General features: G+C 42.4%; 2 protein-coding genes across 2 annotated transcripts; both read right to left on the reverse strand.

The window, feature by feature from the left end:
- Nucleotides 1-46: 46 nt before the first annotated feature.
- On the reverse strand, nt 47-5,951 carry ddx18 (DEAD (Asp-Glu-Ala-Asp) box polypeptide 18). Its single transcript, XM_087852921.1, has 14 exons — nt 5,753-5,951; nt 5,278-5,460; nt 5,039-5,194; nt 3,785-3,920; nt 3,603-3,703; nt 3,311-3,510; nt 3,107-3,221; nt 2,146-2,285; nt 1,787-1,948; nt 1,401-1,553; nt 1,157-1,270; nt 820-876; nt 559-736; nt 47-404 (listed from the first exon to the last, which is right to left on the reverse strand). The coding sequence occupies exons 1-14, from the start codon at nt 5,883-5,885 to the stop codon at nt 259-261; spliced, it is 1,974 nt and encodes a 657-aa protein (XP_087709047.1). The 5' UTR covers nt 5,886-5,951; the 3' UTR covers nt 47-258.
- A 1,638-nt stretch (nt 5,952-7,589) lies between these two features.
- LOC102795030 (uncharacterized) lies at nt 7,590-14,476 on the reverse strand. Its single transcript, XM_087853007.1, has 4 exons — nt 13,780-14,476; nt 13,415-13,639; nt 10,219-10,544; nt 7,590-8,646 (listed from the first exon to the last, which is right to left on the reverse strand). The coding sequence occupies exons 1-4, from the start codon at nt 13,907-13,909 to the stop codon at nt 7,921-7,923; spliced, it is 1,407 nt and encodes a 468-aa protein (XP_087709133.1). The 5' UTR covers nt 13,910-14,476; the 3' UTR covers nt 7,590-7,920.
- Nucleotides 14,477-15,476: the final 1,000 nt, after the last annotated feature.

The raw sequence follows: 15,476 nt of genomic DNA on the forward strand, positions 1-15,476 counted from the left end.
GGTGCTTTTATGCACTAACAAAAAGAATGATATGAGCAAAGCACACTAATCTGTTAGAGGTTTAATTTGCTGCAAATACAAGAAAGAAAGGACAATTGATAGCCGATACAGGGATTAAATGTGAACATTTACAAAAATATCTTTAAACAATGTTTCAGCATGAAAACTGATAAACGACGTCTGAGGGAGAAGGGTTAGTCCGACTGCTCTGAAGCAGGAAGTTCATGGGATTAAAGTAGGAGGGGGAGGATCCAAGGCTCAGCGGGAGAACTGCCTCCGGTCGCTCTTTCCTTTGTTCACGTGTTTGAAAATTTTCGATTTCTGCACGTTTTTGGACTTCTGATATCCAAAACCACCGCCGCCACCGCGCTTCTGCAGCTTGGCTCCTTTACTGCTGTGCACGTCTGAAGAGAAACATTTAATTAAGGAGAACATCTTTTTTTCTTTTTAAAAATGATCCTCTCTATTGGAGAGCTACAACCTTTTACGTGAACGTGCAATTCTGTAACATTCAGATGTTTTCAAGCATAATTATTAAAAACAAGCAGCAAAGGATACTGAGATCAACATATGGAGGAACTTTGAATCCAAATGAGAGCGCCACCATGGGGAGGTTCAGGGTGTTGATGTTGTAGATCTGTTTGAGCGAGTGGGAATCGTAAGCCCTCACGTAGGACTTGTAGGCCTCCTGGGCGGACTTGTGGAGGTAGTAATTCTTTTCGATCAGTTTCTCCAGCTGAGGGAGGACAGAGTTCAAGTCACAAAACTGCGTTTGATGTCTGAGGCATTGCTGAGTGTAAACCACATGTTAATTCTCACCTGAGACTGGATGTCGGAGATTTTACTCCAGGAAAATTCAAACTCACTCAGTGGGACCTAGATGAGATAAAGCAGATAATGCAGACTTTAAAGAAAACTAATCAACACAAAAAAGGGACAATCAGTGTCTATGAATATCTTTTCATTGCCATGTCCTATTTTTTCATTAAAAACATTAAAACAGGAGGTCCCCAAATCAGAGCCCTGTGGGACACCACAGCACAGTGGGAGGATTTAGATACAAAGCCTTCAACAGTGACTATAAAACATCACATATAGTTTTATACATCTGTATGTGTTTGTACAACTGAAATGACCAGGCAGGTGGTCTGCTCACCTTGGCCTGTTTGAGGAACCGCAGGAAGCCGAGTTCTTCTGGCCGCAGGATGAGGAGGGCGTGGCCTCGGCCATCGATGCCTCTGGCAGTTCGACCCACCCTGTGGATGTACTCCTGTGGGAGAAAAAACAACCTTAAAATTAGTCCTGTTCTGGAAATTTTTGATCCAACTCAATAATTTAACATGACAAATACTGCATATGCAATTAACCCCCCCCCCCCCCCAAAAAAACAACTTATTCACCTTGGGGTCATCTGGAGGGTCGTACTGCACGATCCAGTCCACCTCGGGGATGTCCAGCCCTCGAGCTGCCACGTCTGTGCACAGCAGGATGCCGGAGTCAGCGTTGCAGAACTGGAAGAAGGTGGTGGTACGTTTGGTCTGCTTTTGTTTGCCCTGCGAAATGAAACAAAGCAAAGGAACGCTCAGAACAGCTGCAGGTCAACATCTGCTCACCGGCACCCTTCAAATATCAAAGGATAAAATAAAACAAAAGAAAAAACATTTGCTTCCAACATCAGCCAACTTATTTTTCACAGGTACAACCAAAGAACTTGAACTTTTAGAGGCTTTTTTGACCACTTGTATATTTAGATAAGATTCATGTGAGCTGCGCCTGGAGAACTTACGTGGATGGCCATGACGGGCAGGTCAATGTAGTTGAGCAGTTCATAGTGGAATTTCACAGACATGCAGGAAGAGAAGAAGACCATCAGCTTCTTCTTGCGGTTCTTCTTCAGGAAGGTGAATAGCAGCAGGAAGCGCTTCTCTGATGGACACACCACATAGCCCTGAAACACGAGAGAGAGATCGATCACTGCATCAGCAACGAGAAAGAAGACGGAGTTCTAGCTGTTTCTGTGATTTGAGACCATCTAATAAAACTGATGTGATTTCATGAAATACTGAAAGGATTTCAGTAGAAAGGATGAAAGGGAAACTGGCTTCTTTGGATTCGGCCTGTATGCAACAGTTTATGACTGAGTACCTGCTCGAGGCCGTCGACTGTGGCCTTGTCTTTGTTGTCGTCCACCCCGACATACAGGGGCTCCTTTTTCAGGGAGATGCGAGCCAAGTCCTCCACCTTCCTTGTCTGAGTGGCTGAAAACAGCATCGTCTGCCTCCGCTCTGAGAAACATCAACGAGAGATAAACAGAACAGGTGAGAGGGTTTAACAACATCTGGAGTTTTAAGAACTCTCTCGGGATATTTTACACTCAGAGTTAGGATTTGATCCAAGATCAGCTAATCCTGGTAACACTGGTCGGGTTTTTTTCAGCTCTTCAAAGCCAACGACAGATGTTTGACGGTTGTGACGATGTTCGGAATTTTTTTGCTGAAAACGAATTAAACTAAAAGCACGAGTTTAGGGCAGTGGAGAGCTCATTTACTGTTTCAGAGAAAGCCAAGGCACATCAAAGAAATGAGAATAAAACATTTACAATACAAACAGATGTGCAGAAAGAAAAGACAGTTTTGAAAACGGGTATTTTGGATTTTTTTTTTGCTGACTGATTAATGAACAGGAACTAATCATCTCTGTCTTTATAAAACAGGAAGCTGCTTCATGTCACAGGTTAGTGGTCAGTTTTTTAAATAGAAAAGCAGGAAACCCCACATTTCTCTTTATTTACATGTGATTCACTTCCTCTTTTAGAGTAAAAAGAAGCAGCACCTCTCTCTCAAAACCACGACTGGTGTTACACCAAAGGGTCACAATGACACATTATTGGCTCTACCTGAAACATTTTTTTTTTTAACTGGACTGATTCCAGAGTGTTCGATGTCACTAAGGTCCATGATTTAAATGTGTTTATACTGAACAAAAATGCTCATGAGTTGGTTTGACTTTGCTGCTTTGGAAAAGTTTTTTGTGCCAAATCATCAACTAAATCAATGTTCATAAATTTGTCACTATTGGGTTTATTGATACGTCCACTGATACATACTCGGCAGCAGTTTGATGATCTGCTTTAGCTCCTCCTCGAAGCCCACCTCCAGGATCCGGTCGGCCTCGTCAATAATCAGACACTGCAGGTTCTTGTACATGAAGCCGGACGTGTTCTGTAGACGTGGAACAAACCACTCAGACGGTGTTCTTCTTAAAGTATTAAAAATGAGAAGGAAGAACAGAGGATTTTGTTTCTGCTCACCTGCAGGTGGTCCAGAAGGCGTCCGGGTGTGGCCACCACGATGTTGACGCCGTTGGCAAGCTTCTGGGCCTCAGCTGAGCGGTTGCTCCCTCCCATGATCAGACCGTAAGTGTGCACATGGTGCGTCATCAGCTCCTTCAGCACGCCGTAGGTCTGCATGGCCAACTCGCGTGTAGGAGACAGGATGATGACGCCGGTGCCTGAGATGAAAGAGCGCAGTTACAGAGTTAGTGAGTAAGAAAGAGGAGGATGAAGATAAGCAGGAGACGAGGAGACTCAGACGGCAGCTCACCATTCCTGGGCATGAACTTGAGTTTGTAGATGAGCTCGATGCACGGAATGAGGAAGGCCAGAGTTTTACCGCTGCCTGTCTTTGCCGCAGCCAGGACATCCCTGCAGAGTGGAGCAAACGATTTCATGTTATTCCGCCGCCTCGGCTGAGCAGCTCAGAGTCTAAATGGACAACCAACCCACCTTCCCTCCAGCAGAGGGCGGATGCTTTTGTGCTGGATCTCGGTCATGTGCTCGAAGCCCATGCCCTTCACTCCCTTCAGCGTGTTCTCACTAACTATACTGGCGAGAGAGGCAAAGGATGTGTCCTCGAACGCCCCTGAAACAGACAGAATTGTGGATTTTTCACATTACATCGTGGTTTGATTATGCACAGGTTTATAGTGCTTCTGCCACTAATGTATTTAGTACAATACTTGAATGTCATCACAAAAAGATAGAAGATAAAAGCAGTTGTGAGGTTTTGCTGACTGACCAGACTAAAAAAACCCTCAAAGATCAACTTCTTCCAGTGATCCAGGAGCAATTTGGTGACATTCTGCACAATTTCCAGCATTACGGTGCCCCATGTCCCAAGGCAAAGTGACTCAGCGGTCATTAGATTAACATAGTCTGATCCAGAATCTACGCTCAGTCCTTAAAAAACAAATGGACATGCAGAACAAGGCAGGAGTGGATCTCCACCAGGAGCTGATCTGTTTATTTACAAATACACAATGTTTGCCGTCTAATGATTTAAATTTTTTCCCAACAAGTTAAAGCTGTTTTACCCTGTACGAATGAAAGACCTTGCAGATTTTATTTTTTATTATCATTTAATAATTAATATCTCTATTATTCACTTGAAACTGACCAAACAAAAATCAATTTTCTCTTCTGTTTGTGTTCTTCTATAAATCTTGAAGCTTTTGACTGGTCAGAATTAAGATTTTAGTTTCTTATAAATACTGTTTATTTTATTTGAAAATACATTTACAGTACATTTATCATTTTCCAGTAGAAAATAAATAATATTTAAGTCAAGAGTAACCTCATAACTTCACTTAGGAGCAAAAAGGAATCTTTAACCTTGACAGTGGTTTAGTGATTTGAATTATTATATTGTTATTATATTATAATATTGTGATATAGTTATTGACTAAGATGTAAAAATTGTGAGACAATTTTTCTTCCATATAAGCAAGCCCAAGCTGAACAGGTGTAATTAAGTGTCCAGTGTGTATTATAAACAGAGCAGAGATATGGTTTGATTCAGTGTGTCCTTACAGTCGTTCCTGTCAGAGGCCTCACTGAAGACACCGCCCACAAAGACCACCGTAAGAGTTTCTGTCTGCCTTAGCTGACACCCGGCTCGCTATGGAAGCAGCAACCGGGCAACACATGAAGGCAGCATGGCGGAGGCCGCCTCACATGCAATTAACCTGATTCACTCAGTACCTGTGAGTCCACATGGCAGCTCAGGCTCATCTTCCTCTTCCTCCTCTTGTGGTTTGTCAGCAGCTGCATCTCCATTGTCATCTGCTACTTCTGCCTCCTCCGTGTCCTCCTCCCCCTTTTCTTCTTCTTCTTTTGCAGTTTTGCTCTTTTTCACGGCTTCAATCAGAACACGGACATTAACTGAAACACCAACAAAGTAAACTTGAGTGTGTTACGCGTATAAAGGGCTCTGTTTTTACCTGGAGGTTCAGCACCCTCAGCCAGCTGCTTCCTTTTCGCTTTCTTCTTCATCTGAGTTTCCTCTGTGCTGGTCCCTTCCACTGGTCCCTCTTCCTCCTCCTGATTCTTCTTCTTCTTCTGTTTCTTCTTTGGCTCTCTGGGTACCTCCTCCTCGAGGCCGTTTGAGCTCACCGTCAGACTCACTGGAAATATGATCAAAGTTTGTTGCTAATAAACCCCAAAGGAAAACTCTGGAAGCCTGGTTAGCACAGTGCTAGCTAAATTGTTTTGTATGCTAATCTTTTGAGCTAATATGCGGCGAAATGCGCATGCAGTTGTGTAGCAGAAAAATATACCTGCATGCGCAGCTACAGTGAACCCAAACTCAGATTTAAACCTTAGAAGAGTAAAAAAGGTTAGAAACGGAACAGGGAAGAGAGCTGCCTGTTAGCTTAGCCTGCGACATCAGAGTTTACCTAGCCATCAAACACTCACCATCTTCTCCTTCTTCTTCTTCTTCTCTTGTTACTTCGTCTTTCCGCTTCTTCTTCTGCAATTTGCGCTCTCTGTCCTTCTCGTTTCGCTTCTGGATCTTCTTTCGGAGAAGCTTCATCTGGAGGTCCGCCATGGTTACCGAGAACACGGCGCACACGTGTGTATGTGAGTGACGCTCAGGACCCCTCAGTGGAGCAGAGACAGACAGCGGCCCGCAGCGCCTGACTGAAAATCAAAAAGGACCCCGCGTGCTGTGAAAACAACCGAGATAATGCCTAAAAGAAAAGACACCTGAACACGGGAAAAATAATGAAATAAAGATAATCAACACTGAAGTGTGAAATAATTATATAATATGAAACATTTAAGGCACTACAGTTAGCTAAAACACATTATCAGGAAGCTTTACTTATAAATCACCCTATGACTTTTCCCCCGTTTTCTCAGTTTTTTACAATTTTTAATTGATTTTATTATTTTTTTAAATAAACAAATAAGATATATTATTTTGTGGCAGGAAGTTTGCATACATTGATGGAAATGAATGTATGCACAAATGACTGAAGACCCTATTAAGAAAAAATAAATAAATTTTAAAAATTAAATTTCTTTAATGTTAATTTTGCAGGGTGAAAATGCTGGAATAATAAATTAGTCTTGAAATACTGTTTTAGGATTAAGGTAGAAATTTGCCTTTTTAAAAAGCATAAGCATAAGTTTGGGGTTTAATTTGCAGTCCTGTTAGTTCAGGAGGAGCTGTGACTTACACACCCTTTCCAAAAAAATAGGATATCATGGAAGAGTTTAGTTATTTCCATAATTCCATTCAAAACAATAAACTTTCATAGATTATAGGGTCCACAACTTAAACAATTTCAAGTGCTTATTTGTTTATTTGTACATAATTTGGGCTTCCAGCTCATAAAACCCACAAAAACAGGATTTCAAAAAATTAGAATACTGTGAAGACATCAGCCCAAATTTTACAGGGCATGAATGTTTTAAACAGAGTTTCACACATAACTCGTCTACTAACCTGAAAGCACCTGCACAGGTTTTCCCAGGTGTCATTAAATTGCTTCACTTTGACCCAATTGTCTCAGTTAGGTTCAATATAGGGAAGACTGCAGACTTGACAACTGGCCAGACAAGCATCATCACCCGCCATAGGATGGGTAAGCACTAAAACCTGGTTTGATTGCAATGCCATCACAGTGCCTCGCCAGCAAACTCGCAGGACCTGAACCCCATTGAGAATCTTTGGGGTTTGAAGAGAAACATGAGGTCCATCAGACCCAAAAACAAAGAAGAGCTGACAGCAAGCACCAAGGAAATCTGGGCTTCCATAACTACCAGGCAAGGCCACAGACTGATTGCCTCAATGCCACGGTGCATCGAGGCAGTGATTAAGGCGAAGGGACTGAAGATTGACATTTCATTTGAAAATACTACGTTTTGATTAATTCGATGTGATCCTAATTTTTTTTCTGCAAAAAAAGGAGACGTTAATGGTGATGTCTTCACAGCATTCAAATTTTTTGAAATCCTGTTTTCGTGGGTTTTATGAGCTGGAAGCCCAAATTATGTACAAATAAACACTACTACCTGAAATCATTTAAGTTGTGGGCTCTGAAGCTATAATCTTTGAAAGTTTAATCTTTTGAATGGAATTATGGAAATAAACTTTTCCATGATATTCTAATTTTTGGGAAAGGGTCTGTGGTGGGTCTCCATGCTTCCATCTGCAGGACAGTGGGGGAAACTGCAAATATCTCCTCATAAATCCATCACAGCTGTGTTTAGAGTGGGACAGGTTACTAATCCATAAAGAAAAGGGCCAACAAGGCTGAAAACAGTTTCTTTATTCACAACAGAAAATCCAAACAAGTTTTTTTTTCTTCTTTTAGCTGGGTAACAGAGAGCTGCCTTGAGCTTAAAGCTAATTTCCTCATCTTATTCAGTTTTCTGAATGAAGACCATCCAAAAGTTCAACTACAGGCTTATAAACATTTACTTTGCAAAGGCAGAGATGTGTCTTTAGTTTAAATTCTAGCTATGGTGGCCCTGAGGTGAAAGATCCAAAAATAAAAGAAAAACTAGAAAAAAAATGACAGCCTTCTCTTCCATGCCTCCAAACCCTGCTCACCTTGCCCTGACAGACTCTCAAGTCAGTCCAGGGCTAAAGGCTCATCTTCAATCTTTACTAAATCTGGCTCCCCATCTTTTTTAATCTCAAACACCTGAAGAATAACCTGAGGCTCGTTCCCGCTCAACCCCTCTGCTGCCTGCCCTGGATCGACAGGTGGTGCTAACTGACTCCTGGACACCCTCCTATTCTCCTCGCGCCTCTGCGACCTGCTTCCAGTCCTATGCCCTTTGTTCCTCCTCCTCCTCAGAAGCCTCTGGCTCCAGGAGATGTTTGAATACAGCTGCAGAGGATTGCAGCAGCTTTGCGTGCCATTCCCCGTCACTGAGGATGCCGCTCGAACACACCGCCTCCGCATGTCCTCCTCCACCGCTTTGAGCACCAGGTCTGTGATGTCTCTGCGGAGCCTCATAAGCAGCACAGGGTCTTCAACCTGCCGCATGTCAGCCAGCATGACCTCAGCAAACTGGTTGAGGACGTCGTGTTTGGGTGCCGTTTTATCAGGTTGATTGTCTTCATCGCGATGATGCGGACAACTCAGAGACACGACCTCTGTGACCCGAGGCTGTGGACACTGAAGTGGGGTGACGCTCGGGGCAGAGTCCACAGACTGGGGCTCATCCAAGTCTTGGCCACCTCCATCTGCATCCAGCTGGCTGCTTACTGAGCTGCCCATCTCCTGATCAATGCTCCCCTCAGTCTTCAATTCCTCTTCATCCTTCTCATTATGATCCACAAAGTTGTCCGCCTGCAAACAAACAAACAAACAAAAAAAAAACATGCAGTTTAGAGGATTTATAGATATAAATCCTTTATATAGATAAAGCTACCCTGTGATGATGACAGCGTCAGTCGCTATGGAGCAGGCTATCAGTCTGAGCTGTCCAGCTGTATCCTCCTTTCTTGCTGTTCAATAGGCTACTGAACAAGTTTAAACTTTTTAAAATTATGCAAAATTGCAAAACTCTTAGCCGTGTCTCTAATAAAACCTCTGTAACTTTGCTCTGTTTCACTTCAGCAGCATCAGGCAATGTTCATATGTTGATTAATGGTTTTCTTTCATTTTTGATCTACTGCACACAGAATATTTTTATAAAATCCCAGGCCAGGAAAGTCGCCTTCATGTTTTTCTGTGTTTTATCCTCAGTTACTTTGACACAAAGGCGTCTTCTGTGATGCTCACACCTTTGATAAAGTCTCGCAAGTGTCATCTTTCTTTTTATAGATATAAAAATATGGAAATGTACAGATGCATGATCTATCTATCTAAATTATAATATTTCTGACTGAGGCAAAATTTTCCCCGATTCCTCGATTCGAGACCTTGTGAATCGGATCGATTCTAGAAATCAGTGACGATACCCAGCCCGATTGATTACCTCTAACTGAGACTTGTGTGAAAACCTCTGCACAAAGTTTCATGATTCAAAGCCGTGTATACTTGCTAGCATCTGCCTACTGGGAACAAACTCTCCTGGGTAGGGTCCTTCTGCCAGATTTGTTGAAAAGAATTTCCTCTTCCTACCGGTAAGCAGCCTTTTAGAACACGAGTCATTTGAGAGAAGAAGAACAACAAGCTGCAAAAATCTTTATATCTGACCCTGAAAAACTAGTTCAATTATTTAATTCTTACAGGCATGACTATTTTGACTCATTATTATCACGATGTCCTCAAAACTCCTTGAATTTAATCATTAATTATTATTAATATCTGGCGCTCTTTCACAGTGCGTCTTTTGTTCTGTCTCCTTCTCCTCAGCCAGCTCCCTCTCCCCCTCCCTCAGCCTAGTTCTTCCAGTTAAAAATGACATTTTCCTCCCCACTGTCACCAAGTGCTTGCTCATAGAGGGTAGTCTGAATCTTGTTGTTTCTTTCTAATATTAAAAGAAATAAAATGGCTTTGCAAACACATCAGACCCAGAACAACTTAAGTACTTATTTTGAATTGAATATTTGCGCTCCACCATTTGAGAAACTATCCGGTTTTGCTGTTAATTTGCTGTTCAATGTAGCGGGAGGTCGTCTGCTGGATTTATCAGTTTTGCTGTTGACTGTGTTTGAGTTAGTCATTAAACTATATTAAAAAATTTAAAGCCAAAAATGTAAAATGCTAAAAAAAATGCTTGATCATTCTCATGAAGTCTTCGAAAAATTACACATTAGACACAGCCCTCCGAGTTATTCTAAATATAAAGGACTTGCTGCTGCAACTTTAACGTCCCCCCCAATTTTCTCACCGATTGATGTTGTTATTTCTTTAAACTGTGATAAGGACCTTCTTTAATATTTAGGAAATGGATTTTTCTCTTTGCAGACTTACCAGAGATGAATATCCTTTCCTGCGAAGTTTGTAAGGCTTCAAGAAACAGAGTTTCACCCTCAGCTTCTCCTGCTGTCCAGGGCTCGGCGTCTCCTGCTGTCCAGGGCTCGGCGTCTCCTGCTGTCCAGGGCTCGGCGTCTCCTGCTGTCCAGGGCTCGGCGTCTCCTGCTGTCCAGGGCTCGGCGTCTCCTGCTGTCCAGGGCTCGGCGTCTCCTGCTGTCCAGGGCTCGGCGTCTCCTGCTGTCCAGGGCTCAGCTTCTCCGGGTGGTACAGCACCCTCCTGTACTGTGTCAGCAGAGACCTGGTTCTCCTCTTCACATCAGACACTGGAGAAAACACGAGACACATGCAGTCGTGAGAGTGCCTAACGGTGCATACTTGTTATGGTAAATAAGAATAACTTTATTTATCCCGAGGGAAATTCTTTTGTCATGTACATGCTCAAAGCAGCAGGAGAGACAGAGGAACAGATAAATAAGATATACAATAAGAATAGTAGACAGTAATATACAGTAGTAGGATAGTGCAAATGCAATAAATGCGATTCTTCTTACTGAATCAAGTTTAAATGAGTCACCAAGATGAATCTGGTTTTTTGAGTCATTTGAGTCATTGAGTCAGTTGCCCAGAGAGTGCAAAATATTTTTCCATTTACACTCAAACTTAATTTGTTTCTCTTTTCATATATATATCCTATCCTAAGCAACTATGTTTATAGAGCAAAAAAAAATAAGATTTCTAAAGGGAACATGTATTTTTATTTTATTAGTATTTTACTCAAATGTGTCAAATATATATTTTCTCATCTAAATGTCCACAGAGCTGTGAGCGGTAATGCGCTTTAACATCGGTGGCCAACCAAGAGGAAGAAGACGTGAGCCAGGAGGGAGAGGGTGAGTGAATGGCTGTGTCCCAATTAAGAGACCGCACGCTTGAAGCACGCATTTTGAGTGCGATTACGTCACCGCCACGCGACGACGGCTGTCCCAATTCGAAGTGTACTCCAAATGCATACTCCAAATGCGTCGTCAATTTCCCCAAATATCAAGCGTGGTCCGGTGCACACTTCGTGGTCCCATATATCCCACAATTCATAGCGCGGTGGTGGGTGTGGATAATTTTGCCGCAAAATACGGCAGAAGGGAGCGGCCAAGAGTGAACTGTCAAAAGTAAGTACTGAATATCATGTCACTTATATATGTGCAAATGTTTAATAATGAAGAACATTAAAACATTGCTGTTGGCCACATGTCGGCAAAGTTATGTGACATTAGTGATGTTTGTACTTTCAGCGTTAACTTGGTTTTAAAGCCTTTACACATATATATAGTTGACCTTAATCTTACAGAGAATGTGATGATTTTGTGGATAATTAAAGTCAGTCATATATCCACAAACACAACAAGCTGAAAGTCAGTGATGCTGCTCGGTTTGCAGTCCTGAATATCACAGCACAAGCAGGATTCACTGCACTGTTAATGTTAGCTATGTTATATTGCTGCCTCTGCTCGGTGGTGTCGAGCCAAACGGACTTTAACGTGTGTTTGAACGAGCTGACGGTTCACTCGTTAAGCACATCATCTGTGAGGCTTTGCACCCCTGATGATCCACCAGGACAAACGCAGCAGTGTGTGAGGAAGAGGAGGAGGAAGAGCCAGCAGCAGCTGACAGATATAGAGAATAGACAGACTGAAACAAGTTTAATGTTCAGAAACCTAAAGTATGTATCAGCAGCAGAATGGAGCTAAAAATAAATGTTTGTTTCAGTTCTATGAAGCTTTGAGTATTTTTGGATTAGTAGCACTGCTGTGTTTGTTGCATCATATCGCTGTAATTGTTTATATGCTTTATATATTCTGAGGTAAGTTGATCTATAGTGTTACATCATATTCTATAAGGATGTTATGTGTTTGTAGACTTTCTGCCCAGTTTGACCCATTTAGCAGAAGTCAGCCTGTTTAAGGCTCTGATATCTATTCTGTATGACTTAAAGCAGTTATGACATGGTCTGATTTTCTCACCCAATAAAGGAATATTTCATATATCAGTCTACTCTTCATTCTATCAGACACAGTTATCACAGCTCGTACATTTTCCTTTTTACACATATATAAGCATTGAGCCAAATGTAATAATGCCAACATATTAAATGAACAATATTTGTCTCTTATGTATAACACATCTATATATACACTGTCAAAGATACTTGTTTTTGAGTGAAGATTTAAGGTGATAGGAAATATAAATAACTGCAACTTTAATCTTTGACCCAGAGTTCAAGCTCACTGCTGTAATATATCCTGTATATTATATTTACATTACCACAGTGAGATGATTTTAGTCTCATGACCAACATTAGCTAATTGTTATTTCCTAACTAATCTCTAAATGACTGTTCAGTACAGAAATGAAGCCCAACAATCATGTTTTACAGTCCTGTGGTCTCAGCCTCAGATATTCAACTAATCAAAGTGATGTCATGACAAAAATGAATGACCAACAAAACATTTTTTCTCCTTCATTTATGTCAAACAAAGCTGTATGTAACGTTTCTCTCGGTTAGTATCATGGTTGCTAGGCAACCTGAGCAGCGCGACAACGGCTAGACCGTCCCATTTCACAAGCCTCTCACTTTCACACTTAAAGTACACACAGGTAGTATGCAGTGCATACTTCAAGCATGCAGACCCGTAATTGGGACACAGCCATCAATTTGTTCATGCTAAGATTCAGCACAGGAAAGGTAGGTGGGGGGGGGGGGAGGTAGGTGGGGGGGAGGGGTTGAGTGACTCAAATGTGCTGTTAGCATGTTAGCAGAGCGATGCTACTGTGAACTGAGGAGCTATTGTCTTGATGTGAGCTTCAACTCAGAGTTTGTTCTTCCAGTTCAGAGCAGAAATGTTTCTGTTAAGAAACTGGCAGTTGCCCCCCCCCCCCCCCCCCGCAATTTTAATTGTAAGCTACATATATTTGTACTAATGAAATTAGTTTGCTAACCGCAACAGGGATGAGTCAGTGAGCCAGTTGGGTTTGTGAATCATGATTCGCGAGTCAGTAAAGTGATTCTCGAGTATTGAACGATTCGTTCATGATTCGCACATCACTAGAGCACACACACCGAACGCGACAGAAGCATATATACCTATATGAGAACATGCATACATTAACTGCCTACATTAATTCATTGTAAACATACCTTCTGACTGGGACTTCGCTGCTGCCTCTTCGGGCTGTCCCTGGTCCTCGGGAAGGATGTTCTCCAGGGTCCGCACCATATTGCAGCTAGTCTCCCGCGGGGTGAGGAAGGGGTCCAGAAACCCCATGGCCGCGTAGAACTTCCATTTCCTCTTCTCCTTATCCATCCTCTTCTCCTTGGAGTATGTGTCCCTGAGGCTCTTCCACTTTCTCCTGCAGATGTCCTCTGAATAAACACATTCTCTTGTTAGCGGAAAGGTATTTGTACATCAGTGGGAAATAGTGGGACAGTAGGCGGGCTTGCTAGCTTTGGCGCGGCTTCCCCGGGTCAGTCAAACATTTCAAAAGATAAATTAATGAACTTACCAGGTTGCCCTATATCTTTGCATATCTTTCTCCAAGCTAGGTCCTTTTTATTCCTGTCTCGGTAGAAAGAGCAGTTGATGTCATACAGCTCTGGGCGGCTGGCTACTGCCTTGATGAGCCTTTCCCCCATATTGAATGAAGAACAAATGACTTTGGCTGTATTCCAATTCAGGGTCTGCAGCCTTAAAGCTGCATTTTAAGGCCGATTACGTCACAGCGACGCGACGAAGGCTGTCCCAATTCGAAGGCTGCTCGAAATGCGGCCCTCAAATGCGTCCTTCATTTCCCTAAATTTTAAGGATGTGGCGGTGTTGACTTCGTGGCCCAACATATCCCAGAATGCATAGCGCAGCAGTGGGTGTGGATAATTTTGCTGAAAAAACGGTGGATGAGGGGCGCTGGAAGAGTAACTTAGTAAACTAAGTACTGAATATTATGTCACTTATTTATGTGCAAATGTTTAATAACGAAGAACATTAAAATATTACTGTTGGCCACATGTCGGCAAAGTTATGTGACATTAGTGACGTTTGTACTAACTTGGTTTTAAAGCCTTTACTTTAAAATATACGCCATTCAATAGCTGATCTTAATCAGAAAATGATCAAAGCTCATGTAGAAACAAACAAACAAATGAACAAAAGATTTTCTCCTTCATTTCTGTCAAACAATGCTGTACGAAACGTTTCCAGCTGTTAGTATCATGGTTGCTAGGCAACCTGGGCAGCGCAACGGAGGCTAGACCGTCCCATTTCACAAGCCTCGCACTTCCGGCCTTAGCGGTCTTTAAGTACGCGGCCCTTGAGGATCGTTGAGGCTGCGTACTTTAAGGCTGCAGACCCTAAATTTTGATATAGCCTTTGGCTGGACCTGCCCCTTTGAACTAGGCCAGAGCGTCACGTCACCAGGCTCCTGATTGGTTGTCCTGGCTCGACTTGAAGCTGGAGTTCAGATTTTTCCAACTTGAGCGGCAGATGCGATAAGCGCGAATGCATAAAATGCAGCGTGTATTTTATTTCGTGTCAGTCGCGATACTTGGTCGCGCGAATCAGGCAGAAAGCGTTTTCGCGACGCAAATCTGCTTCTGAAGTTTAGCCGGACCCCCACTCGCGCTCCTCCATTGACTTCTTCTTTTTCTGTATAGGGTTTATTGGCGGTTGCCAAACAGCAAAACGGTGCATTACCGCCACCATCTGGTGTGGAGTGTCCTCAGTTGACTTTACATGTAAACCAGCTCTTCTTCGTCTTCTTGACGGAGGCTCGTGAGATGGCGGACTGAGCAGTCGCATCTGTCTGAACCAATCACTGTAGAAACCCAGGTACGGGCTGACATCTGACTAAAAAAGGAATACACAGTGGAACATTTCGGATGATGGGACTTTTACCTCAAGACTTTCCTACTCCACCTCCTAAACCTGTTCTTTAAAGCTGTTCATGTGTTCCAATTGAAAACTAACATTTCTTTTTTTCCCTTTAACACAAGGGGACTTAAAGACTCAATTAAGCATAAAGCTGTTTTCTGTTCTGCAAGGGGCAAATTGTTTTTTTTTTCCTCCAGGAAACTCATTCTGAGGAATCTGATGTGAAGTTTTGGTCACAACAATGGGGAGATAAAAATTTTTTAATCATGGTTACAAACAGGTCAGCTGGGGTTGTTTCAACAGATGTCCTGGTAGGTTTTTGTGCAATATGGCAGA

This window comes from Neolamprologus brichardi, chromosome 16, assembly GCF_056152115.1.
Source record: "Neolamprologus brichardi isolate AB-2024 chromosome 16, ASM5615211v1, whole genome shotgun sequence".
Taxonomy (NCBI): domain Eukaryota; kingdom Metazoa; phylum Chordata; class Actinopteri; order Cichliformes; family Cichlidae; genus Neolamprologus; species Neolamprologus brichardi.

Excerpts from the sequence above, each read along its gene's own strand:
- LOC102795030 (XM_087853007.1), bottom strand. The coding sequence starts at position 13,909 with ATGGGGGAAAGGCTCATCAAGGCAGTAGCCAGCCGCCCAGAGCTGTAT. Across the intron at positions 13,640-13,779 it reads CAAAGATATAGGGCAACCTG|AGGACATCTGCAGGAGAAAG; the intron begins GTAAGTTCATTA and ends GTGTTTATTCAG. Across the intron at positions 8,647-10,218 it reads GGAAAGGATATTCATCTCTG|GCGGACAACTTTGTGGATCA; the intron begins GTAAGTCTGCAA and ends GTTTGTTTGCAG.
- ddx18 (XM_087852921.1), bottom strand. The coding sequence starts at position 5,885 with ATGGCGGACCTCCAGATGAAGCTTCTCCGAAAGAAGATCCAGAAGCGA. Across the intron at positions 1,949-2,145 it reads CAGTCGACGGCCTCGAGCAG|GGCTATGTGGTGTGTCCATC; the intron begins GTACTCAGTCAT and ends CTCGTGTTTCAG. Across the intron at positions 1,554-1,786 it reads TGCCCGTCATGGCCATCCAC|GGCAAACAAAAGCAGACCAA; the intron begins GTAAGTTCTCCA and ends TTCATTTCGCAG.